General features: G+C 42.1%; 1 protein-coding gene across 5 annotated transcripts in view; it reads left to right on the top strand.

Annotated features, from left to right (window-relative positions):
- The window catches only part of PCB (Pyruvate carboxylase), a 52,129-nt gene that overhangs the window by 24,001 nt on the left and 9,702 nt on the right, over nt 1-18,426 (top strand). For 4 of the 5 annotated variants that reach the window (XM_075700237.1, XM_075700240.1, XM_075700238.1 and 1 more), the window contains exons 12-18: nt 2,017-2,043; nt 4,894-5,118; nt 8,307-8,463; nt 9,405-9,511; nt 11,229-11,362; nt 12,928-13,177; nt 15,191-15,435. In XM_075700237.1, coding sequence (XP_075556352.1) covers nt 2,017-2,043; nt 4,894-5,118; nt 8,307-8,463; nt 9,405-9,511; nt 11,229-11,362; nt 12,928-13,177; nt 15,191-15,435 — 1,145 coding nt within the window. The remainder of the gene's footprint in view (nt 1-2,016; nt 2,044-4,893; nt 5,119-8,306; nt 8,464-9,404; nt 9,512-11,228; nt 11,363-12,927; nt 13,178-15,190; nt 15,436-18,426) is intronic. The other variant, XM_075700241.1, reaches the window with a different exon arrangement.

Here is an 18,426-nt window from a genome sequence, read left to right on the forward strand (position 1 = left end):
GTATGTGTCTGTGTCCCATTAAATTAATTTTGCTCCACAATGCAGCAAGCTAGTTTCTTAAAGATTTTTCACCTACATTTTGCAGAGACTCAGTGTCTATTGGCAATAGTTCTGCTAAGCATAATTTCATGGCTTTGATTTCTTGCCACAGTGACTACATTCAGAACCTGAGGTGGTAAAAAAAATATTCAGAGTACTATACTACAAGCATGCATTATGACATTACTCATAATCTATGCTGCATTCTTTGGATGTTGAACCCCTAATGAAAATTACAATGATTAACTAATCGATTCATTTTTGCCAATGCTTGTTTGATATTGTGCAGCTTTTGCTTGCAGTGGCATCGTGATCGGCTGAAGATGTTCTGTGTAATTTATTAGCATGTTTTGCCAATAGACATTTTTAGTAATTTTCACTTGTAGTGCCATTGCAACAAGCTGAAAATGTTTCATGTGCATGGTATTAACAGCAGATTGGGCAGTGTTGTGACTTCTGTAACAGGACTAAGTAACCACAACATAATATTCGAAAGGACAAACTAACTGGAGTATATAGGAACTTTCCTGCTCTATATTAGGTAATTCATCCCTGTGTACATAAGTGAATAAGCAGTTTGCTTCTTTATTTCCATGCCAGAGTTGTAGCTGGTATGCATTTGTTTTAGCATTATGATTTTAGTGGAGTACTGAAATGACACCAAGTGTCAGTGCTGATGGTGACACTTTGTGAAACAGTGCTCAACTGAACTGCGTGGGCATGTTGTTGTATTCCCAAATACTGTGACAACAACTCAATATTTCTAATACTTCTTTATAGTACAATATACTACCGTTCCAAGAACAGTTGCACAAAAGAACTTTTTGGCACATTCTAGTTTGAATACGGTATAACAAGATGTCACCCCTAATGCTTTTACATCCTTAGTTCTTTAAAACATCAACATTAATATGTACCTGTACTAGCCAGAACTTTCTACAGTTACACTTTGTGTCAACTTGGAATAATTCTTAAAAAAAAAAAACCCACAGAATTCTCCATGGATTTTACCTTTAGTGAATTTAAATCCCTGGCTTGATTGGCAGCTGCTACAAATCTTTCTAGGGTTGGGCATCAATTTAAAAAAAAAATGGATCATTATTCAAACCTTTTAATTAATTAGATTATCTTTAAATAAAGAAAGGACCCAAGATATTTTAGCCGACATTTACCTTTAATATCTCATCACCAGCAAGACCTCACTTTAGCGGTCAAATCAAGCATATCAAGCTCAACATGGAGAAAATCGTAATTTCAGCTGTAGTGAGGGTTTTTCACTCATTTTCTTGTCCAGAAGGCTTGCAGTATAGCTTGCATGGGTGGCTCCTGTGCAACGTGGCATGCATGACACCGTCCTATAGTTAGAATATCGTAGCTTGGTCTATAATTGCCTTCCTTACCACCCGTCACAGTTCAGCAGCTATGACATTCTGCTGTAGAGCCCAAGGTCATGAGTTCCACCCCTGGCTATGGAGGCCACAGCTCGATGGGGGTGAAATGCAAATTTGCTTGTGTGCTCTGATATAGCTGCACATTAAAGAACTCCATGTCGTCAAAATTAATGTGACGCCCTCCACTACGGCTATTCTCAAAGCCCCTGTGTTGCTTTGAGACATTAAAGCACACAAATGAAACACCTTCCTTGCTGTTGAACAAGCGAAAGAGCAACATCAGTATGAGCCTGATTTTTCTCACGTGACCTTGACTGTGATGAAAAAAAATCATGTTTAAAGCATTAGTCGATTAATGACATGGTTAATTTCAATTAGTAACCCATCCCTGAATCCTCCATAGTGCCATGGTGGTGGTGGTGGTGGTGGTGTAGTGGTGATTATGTATGTTGTCATGGTGATGTGTCTTTGTCGTGTCTGTCTGGTGGAGGAAGCGAGGATGTCTGTGGCGTGTTGCTGTGCATTGTTTTGCTTTTCTGATCCTAATCAGTGTTCAATTTTTCTCTCCTTTGCCTTCTCTCAAAAGGCCCTGACAGAGAGGTTTACATACCTGGTAAAACCCAGCGTTTTTGTACATCCTATTTGTCTGAATTGTTGGTTGCTTGCTCCTTTAGTCTGCATGCACACAGTTGTCTGTTACAATGTCTTGTGCGTTTCTAACTTGTTCTGCATGATGGCTGTGTTGACAGTGCATGCATCCGTGCAATTTTGTGTAGTACCTTATTATACGCTACTTTTGCTTTGAGATGTTAGCTATCATAATTGTTCTTGTACAGGAAGTCCTGATACAGTGTTTGACTGTGGGACCTCCTCCTAGGAGTACACTAAGTACTTGTAATGTGGCCCAACTTCCAATAATAAATTCTGATTCTGATTCTGGTCCACTAACCTTATACAGATGAACTTCGGTGCAAAAAACAGGGATATATTGAATTATTGGATATAATAATGCAAATCTAAAATTATAGCAAATATCAGTATGTGAAGAATATATGCTTATAGCAAACATTGGATATGACAAAGGTATCTTTGTGTCGAATGTGGCTTAATTATAACAAGTTCTATTTTAGTGTGAAAGAGATAAAGGGTGTTAAAACAGTGATATATGCCAGAACAGTGAAACTTATCAAGAGTGATTGATTGGGCGTGTGGTTTTTAGTGCATGCAGCATGCCTGGCAGTGAACCAGGGTACAAGGTAGAAGTAATAATAAATAAATGTGTTGGGGTACTCGCATGAGACTCTATTGGAAAACTAGAGGGGCACAAGTTTTTAATACACTGTGTTTTATACTAAGAGTTTTACCCTGTTCTTCAAATTCTTTTAAAGAAAAAAATTTCATTTTCTTAATGCAGTGACTTCCATTCAAATCAGTTCAGCGTTTGTCTTTAAAAGGGCCCTCAATTTATATCGAAGTAAAGAAATGCATTTGAATTGAATGTTTACTGTAAACCACCCCCCATGTAATGCCAAGGGCCTTTAGGGTATGTGAATAAAAAAAAAGTCAGACTATTTCAGAAATACTTTGCCGCCAGAAGTTCTTGAGTGCGTTCAGCGGAAGTGGAGTTATTGGCAATCAAACATACTGTATACAATGCTTCAACTACTTCTTCAATGATTCGCACTGCAAAGGCTTCAGCCGAGTGAGGTGTGAGCACAACACTCAACCTACTAAACATCACCCTGGCACGCTATTCAAATTTAATTTTGGATGTTCATGTAGACGCCACTGTTTTCGATTTTGGCACCTACTACTTGCCATATGCAGTTGTCCTCAGTGAGCCACAGTGTGTTCAGCCTGTGGACTCATTGCGGCACCCTGCGGTGGCTGCCATATCTACACTACGTAGCAGGTCGTGGATACATGCAACTGTAGCATGTGCTTTGTGCACAACAGGGCTAGATAGAGTGCACGCTCTTGTTTGTATGCCCCTGTCTGGCTGTGCTACGTGGTACAGACCGGCTTTGTCCTGCACCATGTTGACCTGACGGATAGTAGCCAGAAGAACTTCACATTGGCGTAGTTGGTGTTTACTGCATATCATATTGACCACAAATAAAATGCGTGGATAGTAGCCACATCCAACTTTCACATTCTGAACTGCTGTCAATAGCTCATTATGAAGCGAAGCATGCCAAGGCGTCTAACCGGGAGAACCCAGGAGTGAGCACACACTGGCAAACGTGCATGTGGTCTGACCTTAAGCTTCATGTGGTTCGAGTCTAGTTGAGTGTTTAGAACTAGTCGAAATTAGCGAGACCCAATGGCTACGACACTAATAAGCAGGGTGGCCAAAGTTTAATTCCTACACGAGCAACCACAGTCAAGCATTAGCAGACGATAGTTGGTTTCTTCTGGAAGTATGTAATTATTATCGAAATTCAAAAGCAGATTTTTGCTTACTTCAGCCTGTTTATTAAACTGTGTCAATAAATATACACAGTAACAGTAGCAAGAAGCGCACTGATCCAGACACCCTTCTTGATTGATGTCAGCTATTGGCCAATAGCAGCTGCGTATACCAAGCTGCTATATTACGAAATAAAGCGTCCAGAAAAGAATGAGGAGCAGGTTTCTGTTAAAAAGAGAGCATTGGAGGCAAAGGTGACTTTGCACTCCGCTTGCAAGACATACATGCTGTTCACGTTTGCAAAATTTGGCTGTGATGTTCACAGCAGCATATGTTATCCATGGACTGTGTTTTTTCACCAAGCCCAAGGGTCCCTTTAATTAGGGAAGTCAGTGTTGGCCCTGAGTTAACACTCTGTCTGAAACTTTTATGCCAAGTCTTCGCATGTGAACTGCAAAAGTGCAGTTAGGTCTTGCTTGTTAGGGTTTGTGAGGAGTACTTATTAGGCATGTTGTCTCCGTTCATTGCAGATTTGAAACTGAAATGCAATTCAATTATTACTTGCCTCTACATAGCCGAGAAGTTTGAAATAATGAAATTATTGTTTGCCACTTACGCAAGTGGCTTCAAGATGCATTGAAAATTTAGTGGGCCAACAAAAAGTGTTATATTTGTTTGAATTAGCCTGCCTGTTGTACTATGTGAAATTTAGTTATTGCAAGTCTTTGCAATTTGGTTCCAGTGCCCTTGGAATTTTTATTTACTTGTAAAAGCATGCATTATGTAGCTGTGTATAGTATGTACCTTCATTTCAGGATTCGTGTTTTCAGTCGATCACTTTCAGTGGATGATGATTGGCTGAGCCTGTGGGCAGAACGACCATCACTCCAGTGAGGCGTTGCACCAGATGCCATATTGCGCCAAAATGAAAGTTTCTCTGAAAGTGACCAGCAGAAAATACTTTGCCCCTGCAAATTTATTGTAATGTCTTTTTTTGTTTTGTTTTTTTAGCCGTGCATTAGCTGATTTTATACGTCGGTTCTCTCCACATAGGTTCCAAACCACCACCGGGTCTGCGTGACTTGCTAATCAAGGAAGGGCCCGAAGCATTTGCCAAGAAAGTACGCGAGCATGATGGTTTACTACTGATGGACACAACATTCCGTGACGCCCACCAGTCGCTTCTGGCCACACGAGTGCGCACTATCGACCTCCTCCATATCAGCCCCTTTGTAGCGCACAGCTTTAACAAACTTTACAGCTTGGAAAATTGGGGCGGTGAGTGCTGCCCTTGTGTCTCTCCACACACAAACCATGTTGATCAGTCAGTCAATCAATCAATCAATAGATCGATCAGTGTTTTTTCACCTGTAGAAATCAACACAAGGTGAAAATGGGAGGACCAGTAGAAAAGCTGAATGTACTTTAGCTTTGAAATCAAGAAACACTCCAATTTCTGCGAGTCACTGCGACATGCTGTAAGCTGAACAGTTTGAAAGGGCACAGATTGTATGAGCATATACACGCAGGACTACTGCTGTGGCAGGTGCTGAAAACTTTGTCTCTAAAGACCAACTTTTTTCTTGGAGGTAAACAAACACTCACCACAGGAAACAAAAAGAAGAAATATATGCCCCCTCGCCAGACAATATTTCGCTAAACCCTGGATTATAAGACCCGCTTTTATAAGTGCTGCCCCAGTCAAATGCTCGTAGACTAGCATGCCGCGCATTGCCTTTAATTCACATTGCCTGTTGTACCTGCCATACCTGCTGCTTAGATTAGAGAAGACCAGCCAGCATGTGCTGCCATGTGGTGGTTAAGAGTTCCCAAGCAAAATGGCCTCTTAGATGGCTGGCACATTCCCAAGCCTCACACTAGTCATTGCATCATTTTGTTGAAGGCAACGGAAAGGTGTAGTTGGACTAGCAGGTGCCAATCTTGGAGGCCATACTGTATCTCATCCTCTTCTATTCATTGTCTGCTTGGTGCTCAGCAAAGTGCTCCAAGGTGGAGTTTGTAAACCAGCAGTAAGCTATAAGCATAAGTCCCTTTCATGCTTGGAAGATATAGATGCATTTATCACTGCATGGTAAAAAAAATACATGGTAAAAAAAATGTGGTACCCTGCATTGCACATACCCAGTGCCAAAGATGTCTGTTCAGACAAACACCCAGTGGCCCAAGTTGTGCGCATACGTCTACAAATATTTTTGGTGAAAAAACGATGATGAACACTCAACCCTGGCAAGCAAGAAAGCTTCACTTTAATACCAGTAGCTCATAAGGTTATGGACAACTAATGGCCTATTAGCCTAATAAGTTATGATAGGGAGAAACAAATAGTCAAATCAAATTTACTTCGACATACAACAGTTGTCTACTTGCTTGTTGACAACTATTAGCCCTGTACAGCAAAACATTGGCCTTTTCAAATATAGACCCATTGGGAGCCATTGGCCTGAACAGGTCCAACATATTTGTGCACACTGAATTCTTTAAGCTTATGCTCATATGCACAAACACACAGTGTCAATTCAGTTCATTGACTTGCCCATTGTTTATATTCATCACAGCCATATTCCTGTTTTAAAATGACATCAACCGAAACAAAAGTAGTATAAGCATGGCAGTCGCTGAATAGGACATTGTACAGGATCCTATAAACGGTATTACAAATCTAGCACATGCAAACCCGCCTGGAATTAAAGATACACTGAAATAAATGCCAATAAGTGGTCAATTTATAAGGAATTAAGTTGAATATGGGGAAAGGTAGAAGCATGAGGCCTGCCTGGCTATATGGAATGAAAAGCTCAACTTCGTTAAGGTAACCACAACACAAATGTGTTGAGCTTGTGGTTAAAGTAATGAAAAGCAAAAGGTAGTAAAAAGGATAAAAGCACTGGATATGTGAGCACATTGGAAGAAAAGCATTCCTTGTGTAAAGAATGTAATTAACATTCTGTGAGAGAGAGAACCATTTCAATGATTCCTGTCAATAAGGAAATGCTTCAATAAGTTATGCAAATTCTCATTTACATCTTTTAAGGACTTGCATCTAAAATTCCAGTTCAGATACAAATCTTAGGCAATGACCCGCCACATGCTGCCCCCCTTGTTTACATTGTGTACAGTGTGTACATTGAGCCTCTGCATGAACGAATGTGGACAAGACAGAAGCAGGATGCAAAAATAAATAAAAAAAGAGTGCTGAAAGCATTGCTGGCCTCTCCTTTTACATATGTTAATTTTGGGCTGTAGCACTTGAGATTCGAACATGCAAAGGATAGATAAAAGAATTGAGTGCTGGGCTAGTTGCTTTTTTGACATGAGAACAATCTTGAAATACAGCGCAACGGGACAGCACAACAGAAAGGAAGGTGAACACAGGCGCGAACTGTTTACAAGGATTTGTCGCCATGTGATAGAAAAGGTTGAATTGTGGCAACTCTAGGAAACAAAATATTGATTTAGGATCTAAATTTTTAGAAAGATTGTTGAAAATTAAGCTAAAAAGAAATTGAAGCATGCAGTTTACAAATTGTAACTCTGCACCAAAAATAGACATCACAGTTCTGTAAATTGCATATGTTAAAGCATCTCAAGCCATCAAATGTGATATATGAATTTACACCTTACATGAAATTGTTAAGATGTTTACGAAGATTTTGCAAAACTCCTACAAGCAGAGTATAGTGAGATATATTTGAGAGTCTTGTATAATACCTCAATTTTGTTTTAGATGTATAATTAGGCAGGAGCAGTTTGCAGCACTGTGATATAGTTTTTTATTGTTAAGTTAGAATTGTAAACTTGAAAGTTCTTTTAAATTTAACAAGCTTCAAGAATTTTTCTAAAAGTATTTATTGCATAAATTGAAAAATTGAAAATTGACTTCCTACAGTTGCTACATTTCAACTTTTCCTTTCAAATGCAAACATTTACGAAATTAATGGGGTGGTTGCCGAGAAAAAAAGAGGGCAGATAATTGGACAATTCTGGAATTTCTTCACTGTAGCTAGTAATTATGTGGAGGAACGAGATGCAAATGCAGTTCACCAGGACGCAGAAGCAGAACATAGGCTGTGCTACAGTTTTAATTTCGAAAGTGAACAGATTATAGAAACTCCTTCTGTACCTTGCATCACTGAGACCTCTCACATTTTGCATCATGTGCATATATTTAAATGCTTAGTAGTTCAGTGGCTATGGTGTTCTGCTGGTGAGCATGAGGTCACGGGTTTGGTTGGCTCCCCACCATTTAGGTAGCATTTCGATGGCAGTGAAATGCAAATACTCTCATATACCTAGCTTTAGGGGGTGTGAAAGAACCACAAGTGATTAAAATTATTCTGGAGCCTTCCACAGTGGCATCTTTAGTAGCCACATTGTTGCTTTGAGATGATTGATCCCAGAAATCAATCAGTCAATCAATTTAATCAGTCGTGTGGTGTACATTTCAGGAGCAACGTTTGACGTTGCCATGCGCTTTCTGCATGAGTGTCCTTGGGAACGGCTGGAGCAGATGCGAGCCCTTATCCCCAACATCCCGTTCCAGATGCTGTTGAGGGGTGCGAATGCTGTAGGCTACACATCGTACCCTGACAATGTGGTTTACAAGTAAGCGGCGAGAAAGGCTTTCATGTGGTTGACCTCGAGGGGCAAAAAAACAACAAGAATGCCAAGGAAACTGAGGACAGTGTAGCTAACTGTAAAAGGGAAAATGCTAGGTGGGAAGTTAGGACTCGTACCAGATTACGTTACAACTTTGAGGGTAAGCACAAATTGCTGACGTTCCTGTTGAAGTAAAGAATGAGCATGAGACCAGACATAGAATGTCTGTCTAAAAACCAGCTTCTGCACTGCATCGAATTCTAAGAGCACTCAAACATTGTTTCATTGTATATAAACTGTTGACACCATTAAATGAGCCTCAGGGTGTTTTCTCTCTGGTTGTTTCATTCATTTTTTTACATATGTGCATCATGCATAAATGGCTCAACAGAATGACATGAAACTTTGCTGTGCCTTAGGTTTTGGCCTAACTTAAAGTATGATGTCTTTATTTCACTGCATTCACTGTCAGAGGATACAGCTTGTAATGTACGTGTACATGTGACATGTAACTCTGTACATGGGGCCAGGGTGGGGGAGGTGGCACGCATGGGTGAGGAAGGCAGTCCATTCATTGTCTCTCTCATCTCCATACCTATGCTTCCTAGAGTGCCAGAGACATAGCAGAGCAAAATTTAATGACTCATTACTGCTACTGTTTGTATGTCTGTTGCTACGACCGTTTGCATATTTGCATAAAGAATGAAAACTATATTTTCCACAGGCAGCACCAACTATGAGAGCAAACATGGCAGAGCTCACATAAATCTTGCCAATAGTGGGCACATCTGCTTATGATATAATGTAGGAGACATTTAATGGTCTGCTAAAGTGAGAGACAGGACACGAAACTCGTACTGGGGCTGGACCTGGATGGAAAAATATTTAGTTATAAAAAGAATGTGACTGGTGGACACTATGAGGCTTGTCATACAGCATCCTTTCAGGTTTTGTCAACTGGCGAAGGACTGTGGTATGGACATCTTCCGAGTCTTCGATTCTCTCAACTACCTTCCCAACCTAATTCTTGGCATGGAGGCTGCTGGGAAAGCAGGTAAAGGATAATCTAAACCTTCTCAGCCCATCAAACGTAAACGAGAAAGTTAATCCTTAGAGGATTATTTTACATTAAATAAACAATTTGCATTCAAATCTTGTACCGTAATAGTACACACAACTTGCTCTGAAACCTAGCATTAGCTCTCTTTCCTCGCCAGGCCAAGAAAAATCTGTCAATATGATTGATAGCTTTTTTGACATTTTGTGCACCTACTGGCACTTGATGCACTGGAAGTCAATCACCTCAATGAGTGTTTAATGCATTGGTGTCTTGCTTCCATTGCACCTGATTAGGTAAATGAATGCAGATGGCACACAACAACTATTGAGAATGCCCATGCAATTAACATATCTTGCCCAGAAAACTTAATTTAAGAGGAACGTTTAGGTCAGGGTCGGCTCCTGTTTCCCTATTAAAATACATGTAAAATACAGAAATGATTTGATGAGACAACCATAGGATCAATTTTAATGAAATTTTGTTACATTTAATAGAAAAAGTTGAATTATGGCAACTCTAGGAAATAAAATATTGATTAGGATCTTAAATTTTTTACAGAGATTCCTGAAAATTATTAAACTAAATGAATAGAAGCACGAAGTTTACAAATCTGTAACTCTACACCAAAAACAGATATCACAGTTATGTAAACTGCATATGTTAAAGCATCTCCAGCCATCAAATGTGATATATGAATTTACAGCTTACATGAAATTGTTAAAATGTTTACGAGGATGTTGCAAAACTCCTACTCACAAATTATAGTGACATACTTGAGAGTGGCGTATAATACATCAACCTTGCTTCAGTTGTATAATTAGGCAAGAGCTGTTTGCAGCACTGTGATATAGCTTTATATTGCTGAGTTAGAATTGTAAACTTGAAAGTTCTTTGAAGTTTAACAAGCTTCAAGAATTTTTCTAAAAATATTCATTGCGTAAATTGATAACTGGCTTCCTACAGTTGCTAGATTTTAACTTCTCCTTTTATATGCAGCAAACATCGTCAAACTTAGTGTGGTAGTTGCCGAGGAAAAATTTATTGATGATTACGATACTCCCTAATGTAAAATTTGAGCGCAGTTCTATGTATGTTTTCATTTTGTGGTCTATTGAAGCTAAAGATTTCGGAGATACGTGTAGCAGAGTCGACAATCGCCGAAAATCTGATCTGCTGGTCAAATGCTTCGGCTTTTATACATGACTCATAGAGGGTTCCAGTGTAATCGGTGGTGTTGCGGGGCTTCCAGAAAGTACTACACAACTCGCATTGCGCATACAATCAGATTACGTAACAATTTCAAACCATGACAATTGAAACAAGTGCAAACGAGACCAAATTAAGCAAACCAAACAAGCGTGAGCGAGAGCAGACGTGAGCTGACAATAGTATGAAATGAATGGTCCAGCTGAGACCAGGTAACTGTATGAGTAAGCATCGAGCGGTCAGGTAGGTCCATGTGATACCAGTTTCCCGTGCACATGTCACTGAATGTTGCTCTCATTGGTCTATGCTGTTCGTGGCTCGTGTATTTCATCTTTCGCTGTGTTTGTTCGCTCGGTTATGACGCCGATGCTCGCTGCAGGAACGGGTACCTAACAGCTGTGCTCTAAAACAATTTCTTTGTTTCCATGTATTTAGTTAACAGCTCTGAAGGTAAAGCTTCTCTTTAAGGTTCTTGCTTATGGTCCGCTCTGTTGTTTACATCCAGGCGGTGTTGTAGAGGCAGCCATCTCCTACACGGGCGATGTCTCCAATCCAGAGAGAACAAAATACAACCTGGACTACTACCTGAAGTTATCCGACGAGCTGGTCAAAGCTGGTACTCACGTACTCTGCGTCAAGGTAAGCGAATGGCCGCTTCAAGGTTACATACCTACTTCATGCACTCTTTAAGTTACACAATATAAGAAACCAACCAGGCCAAAATTTCATCCTAGTGAATTTCTAGCTTCACAATAAATGAAGCTAGGTGTTCACTAGGATGGATATTCGGTCCACTTGGTTATTCATGATCATCTAATAATGGTGCTTAAATAAAATAAGGGACGAGCATGGAAGAGAGGTATACAGTGCTGTGCATCTCTCTTCTGTGTTTGTTGCTCGTTCTACATGCTGTTATTAAATGATCATGCAGCTAGAAGATGAGGTAATGGTTTTTATATGTGCAACAATAGCAGTGAGCCATGAAGCCAAGGAAGGAGGCAAGGAACGAATAAATTTAGGGAGAAGAGAGGGGGATTTGAAGAGGAGCAGGGTGACATTGACACACACATCCATTGTTACATGTGCTACTACTCAGAAAGTTTGAGGAGAGGAATGAATGCAAATTGATGGGAGAAAGGGCGAGGCAAGCATAGACGGTGCCATTTGTGGCTCCCGTCCAGTGAGAAGTGAACATGCGCTGTGTATATACCCCCAGGATAAGCATTGCTTCTATGTGTGATGTGTGTAAATGGGGACATATGAAAGGGGCCATGTACGAAAGAGCATGTGACGTTATGATTAGACACAGGGTGGTATGTATAAGGGGCCATGTAAAAAGGGGACATGTGGCAAAGGACTTACATCAAAGACAACATGGGTGCTTAGGTGTGGGCACACACACGTTTGTCACACGGTGCCTCGAAGTAAGTGACAACTATGATATAAATGCAGAGCATAAGAAACAGTATAATGTCAGAGTAGATTGCAATGTTGTGTCCTAAAATACAGTCATTTGATAATGGGAACAAGCTTGGAAGCCCTTTAGATAACACTGGTGATAAGTAAACACTCTAATACTATTCTCTTTAGCGGATCATCTGATGCACTATGGTGCAGGTCTATGGGATTGTGTCAAGTCCTGAGAATATAGTATGCTAATAGGTTGACTGCATCTGGACTCTGCCTTAATGGTCTAACCTTCTTTCTTGCCAATTTTCTGCCCTGTCGTGAGTGACAGCAGGTGTGGTCTCACCACATTGCTGGCAGAATGGTTATGATGTCAATGTCGTGTTCATCCAAAGGAAAGAACAGTTACCTGTTCCCTGAACTATTACATACCTTATATATACCTCCTGCACTTGGTTTACCAAGCAACCTCTGTTAACTCTAGCTTTCAATTATCTTCTCTTGGAAGACACTCATAATTCACAGAAGGATAATTTGCCACAAACAGCATCCTAAGCCATTGTTCTTTCTTTCTCCTAAATTTAGTTCTTTAGATGAGTATAATGTGATTTCTTTATTCTTTATTGGGAAATTGTCTTATGACAGTGCAACCAGGTCAGCATTGCAAGCATCGAAAACTGGTTCTGTAATTATCGTGAATTTGTAGTTGTTACAATGGCATAATGGTTTCTGAATACTGGGGTGTGCTGTTGAAATAAATGTGAATTCTTCTTTTTCTTTTTTTGCTATTATTTTAGGACATGGCTGGCTTATTGAAGCCGCAGGCAGCACGCATCCTGATCAAAGCACTCAGGGATCGACACCCAGACACACCGATTCACATCCACACTCATGACACAGCTGGTGCAGGTGTTGCCTCCATGCTGGCCTGTGCTGAATCTGGTGCAGACGTCATCGACGTGGCTGTCGACTCCATGTCTGGTATGACATCACAGCCGAGCATGGGTGCCATCGTGGCTTGTCTACAAGGCTCCAAGTACAAGACCAGTAAGCGACAGTGGCCCTTCTGACTTGTTTACTTGTGTGTTTCATGTATTACGTTTACAAGGCAGGGTGTAAATGTCGTAGAGTTCATGAATTGAAAGGACAGTGTTTGTATTAAAGGAGCCCTGAAACACCCGTTAAGCTTGGTGAAAAAACACAGTCTGCGGTTAGCATACGCTGCTGTGAACATCTCAGCCAAATTTTGGAGTCGTGCGCGGCAGGTGGAGCTCGCAAGCGGGGCATGAAGTCACGTTTCTCTCAAACGCTATCTTTTCAACAGAAGCCTGCTCCTCACTCTTTTCTGGATGCCTTATTTCTTAATATAGCAGCTTGCTATACATGGCTGCTATTAGCCAATAGCTGATGTCAATTAAGATGGGTGTTTAGATCAGTGCGCTTCTTCATAGTGTTACTGTGTATATTTATTTACAAAGTTTAATAAACAGGCTGAGGTAAGCAAAAAACCTGCTAATTTCGATGATAATTACTTCCGGAAGAAGCCAACTACTGTCTACTCACATTCGGCCGTGGCCATCTGCATAGGAATTAAACTTTGGCCACACTGCTTATCAGTGTCGTAGGCATTGGGTCTCACTAATTTTGACTAGTTTTGAACACTCAACTAGCCTCAAACCACAAAAAACTTAAGGTCAGACCGAACGCATGCTTGCCAGTGTGCACGCACTCCTGGCCACTCTAACCTGGCAGACTTTGCTTCATATTTATAGCGCTTCAAAATGTGCACATTAAATATGGCTGCTACCCGTCGGTCAAGCTGGTGCAGGACAAAGCCAGTTTGTACCATGTAGAACAGCCAGACTGGAGCGTATGAGCACAAGCATGCACTGAAGCCCTGCCATGCACAAACCAAACACTGCACATACACACTACAGTTGCATGTGGCTGCAGTCTGCCATGTAGCATAGATACCGCGGCTGCCACGGGATGGCATGATGAGTCTGCTCGCTGAGTGCACTGTGGTTCGCTGAGGACAACTGTGTCGGGCTTACATTTTCTGTGTTGTAGGCACCAAAATTGTAAGTAGTGGCATCTATGTGAGCATCCAAAATCAAATTTTAAGTGCCCGCTGTGGTGACATTCAGTAGGAGGAGCATTGTGGACACGCTCCACTCCGCCGTAGCCTTCGCAGTGCAAGGCATTGAAGAAGGAGCGGCAGCACAGCGAATGTGGTGGTTGATTGCCAATAACTCAGCTTCTACTGATCACATTGAAATACCTTTTGCAGCAATGTATTCCTGGAATTGCCTATTTTAACTTCAAATGAATTTCTCCATTTTGATAAAAACTGGTTCAGGGCTCCTTTAAATTCTGCTCGAAGGCCAACTACAACGAACATTTTCTATGACTATGTTTGCTGCACATGTCATCAAAGCATCATCGTAAATTCATAAGTTCAGTAATCACTTTAAATTTATAGCATTTAAATAGCCCTTCATTAGATTATGTGACTTTGTCTCGGAAAGGGACAGAAAATGCACTGACAGAAACACATTATTCATATTCAAAAGGAATGATCCGGTAGTGTTTCAAAGTCCACCTTTATACACTCTCGAAATGTTGCTGTTTTGATTTGTCATCACCCTCATCATCATCACCTCATCATGTTAAGTTGATGTAACTCCATCCCTGGTGAAAGGCCTCTCCCATAGATCTTTAGTTACCTCTGTCTTGAAATGACCAATTTTGTCGTAGGACTGCAAATTTTTTACTGTCTTTTCAATTCATTGCTGCCTTTGATTTTGATTTGCTGTTTTGCTGGTTTTCAGATTGCAACTTCCCTATTAGGCTAGCTACTACTTGGTTCCTTTGTTTCGGTCCCAGCCTGTGCACACACAACTAAGCCAAGTGTTGCCATATTTGCGATATATATATTTTGGCATTAATGGCTCAATTTATCTGATATTGAAGCATGCAGCAGTGTACATCTGCTTGTTACATAAACACACATGATGCACTGCAACTGTTTTCTTCACCTGTGTTCTTTCTTAACTGAAGGGCTCTCCCTGGACAGTGTGAGCAGGTACTCGGCATACTGGGAGCAGGCCCGTACGCTGTATGCCCCATTCGAGTGTGCCGTCACCATGAAGAGTGGCAATGCCGATGTGTACGAGAATGAGATTCCCGGAGGCCAGTACACAAACCTGCAGTTTCAGGCATTCAGCTTGGGACTTGGCGAGCACTTTGAGAGTATTAAGAAGGCCTATCGTGATGCCAATCTGCTGCTCGGCGACATCATCAAGGTACACACGAACTTTTAAAAGCTTCTGAGCTATGGCACTGTTGCTGCTTTCAGTCAATGTTGCAGTCTACAAACTGATCCTCACGATTTCCACATTTTGTGTTTTATGATGGATAACATAAGAAATGCCCCATTTAGATCATACAATTTGGATCACATGGTTTGTGGTGGTACTTTTGCATATCTTTAAAGACAGTCTTTGGAGACTTCAGATCGATTCACAATTCTTGGGGATTTGGGTATCTGGCTGTCCTTTTCTAACCACTTTCGTCAAAATAAGGCAATTAAGGCAAATAAGGCAACTAGATGCATGTCCTACATGCATCTAGTGCATGTAGGACAATGAAAAAGGCATCAAAATGAAGCTTGAAATGAAAAAGACACACCAAGTTAGCATGAAGCTATGTATGGAGCAGTAATAATGTGTAATTAGTACAATAAAGTCAAAATAGGTCCCGGATGTGCTTGTTCAAACTGCGCGCACCTTAACTGGGGCTGGAACAGTGGCTTTCCGAAGCAAAAAGTATGGGCTGATCCCGAAATTAGTGGAAGTCTATACAGTCGACTCCCGTTAATACGAAGTTCACGGGGACCGCAAAAAACTTCGAATTAAACGAACTTCCAATTAAGCACAAAACACAAAAAACAGCACTTTATTTATGGTGAAATCGAGTATTTTTGCTAAGAAAAATAGTCGGTCATCTTGCTTTGCTTCTTCTTGCTGCTGAAAGCAAGTTCTGCAGCAAGCCTGCTGAACTTGCTGCTGAAAGCAAGTTCTGCAGGCTGTAGATGTGGCGGAACGTTTCTTCCGCGTTACCTTCAGCAGCAAAGAAGCGCTCCGCGAGATCAAGGCCCGCAGCTACATCGGCAGCCTTAGGTTGCGGCTCGCCTTCAACGTCATCATCGCTTTCCTGGGTCGCTTCCTGGGGCCGAATAATCTCTACAATTTCGCTATCCGTCAGCGCACCGCACGTTCGACCGCCTTGTCTACGGCGACGTAATCTTCAAAATTGACGTCCCCGAGAGCATCACCAAAATCAGTGCCGTCAAGCTCACTTGTTGACGCTTCCTCCGCTGAAATTTCAGAGGCATCCTCCGAAGAAGCTGCCACAAAACCGCAAGCCCTGAAGCAGTTTGTGATTGTTTCTTCCTTCACACGATCCCATGCTCGCGCCAACATGTGGATGGCACTAAGCAGGCTCACCTCGTACTTTGTGGAGCTATCCATACACAAAATCATGCGCTCGAGGAGGTGCCGCCTGTACAGGACTTTAACATTCTTGATGATGCCTTGGTCCATTGGCTGCAAAACAGCCGTTGTGTTTGCAGGCAAAAATGCGAGGCGTATTGTACTCAAGGCTGGCACATTCACGTGAGCACTGCAGTGATCGACAAGGAACAACACCTTGCGGTCCGAAGCAGCAAACTTGCAGTCCAATTTGCTTATCCAGCTCTTGAAGATTTCGGCCGTCATCCACGCTTTTTTCTTCGTCTCATAGTTCACAGGCAGCGTCTTCACGCCTTTAAAACATCTCGGCTTCACGGCTTTCCCGATCACAAGTAACCGACATCGTTCCATGCCAGTCATGTTTGCCGCAATCAGCACCGACACTCTCTCCTTGCTGCGTTTGCCCCCAGCACAGTCGTCGTCCTTGAATGTCAGGGTCTTCTCTGGTAGAAGCCGATAGAAGAGTGCAGTCTCATCTGCATTGAAGATGTCTTCCGGTCTGTATTCGGCGAGATATTCACGCAGCTTTCCGTCCTTCCACGTGGCGCATGTTTCCTGGTTAACGGACGCCTTTTCACCACACACGCTCTTGAAAACCAGGTCACGGCGATCTTTAAAGCGCGTCAGCCATCCATCTGACGAAACGAAGTCATCGATCCCCAACATTGCTGCAAGCGTTCGGGCTTTCATCGCAACGATGTCTCCGCTGAGAGGAAGTTTGTTGCTCCTGGCCTCCCTAATCCAAACCAGCAGAGCCTTCTCCAACTCTGGGTAAGCGCCGGTGCGCATTCGCTTCCGAGAAGTCTTGAACTTGTCGTTCTCAAATGCATCCATTATTGTGCGCTTGTTCTTGATGTAGTTTGAGAGTGTGTTCGGCTTGATCCCGTACTTCCGCGCTATGTCTTGTTTGTCGGCACCTCCCTTCTCAACTTCCTTCAAAACCTCGACTTTCGTTGCCAGGTCGAGCGTGCGATAAGAGCCACGGTTTGCCATGGCTATAAACTGTGCGACTAGGTACCCCGTGGAACAACCTAGCCTACGAGCTTCCCGCACAAAGGCGCTCGACCAACAAACGCCTCGACATACGCTGCGCAAGAGGCATTGGCTGCGCACGCTGCAAGACTAATCTCGCACAATCTCGCCACTGCCAGTATGCAGCGCTGCTTGCACCTATGGCACCCGCGTGGCCTCCGCGATCAGCTCCGGCCACGCCCGGCAGCCGCGCGTGGCCTCCGGCGGAAGCCGCTTCGCCTCCCGTCGGAGTTGATCGCGAAGGCCACGGCAGCCGTAGCAATGAATAATCGCGCCGCTACATGAAGGATGGTGTTGCGGGCGGCTGCGGTGGCGATGACACCAATGCGGAGCACGGAACTGTTGCAACACTTGAAAAATTGCACATTCTACCAAAGAATGACGGTCACCTCGAGGATCCCGGCTGAAAATAACTTCCAATTAAACAATATTACTGGATGAGGACTTAGAATTATCGAGCGATTTCTTCTCTAGGATTACATGCAAAACTGACGGCACCAGCACTTCACTTCTAATTAACCGAAAATTCCAATTAAGCGGCTTCGTATTATCGGGAGTCGACTGTACAACAAACCAAATGGTACACTAATGCACCCAAGAAGACCCCCTCTTTGTTTTAATTTCAATCGCTGTTGACTTGACCCCCTTTTCTTTATTCTGTGGGTAGTGATGAGGCTCTGTTTTACACAGCCCCCTTACATTTTGAAAGATCACTAGTACTTCCTCTGTGCA

Source organism: Dermacentor variabilis, chromosome 7, assembly GCF_050947875.1.
Source record: "Dermacentor variabilis isolate Ectoservices chromosome 7, ASM5094787v1, whole genome shotgun sequence".
NCBI lineage: Eukaryota > Metazoa > Arthropoda > Arachnida > Ixodida > Ixodidae > Dermacentor > Dermacentor variabilis.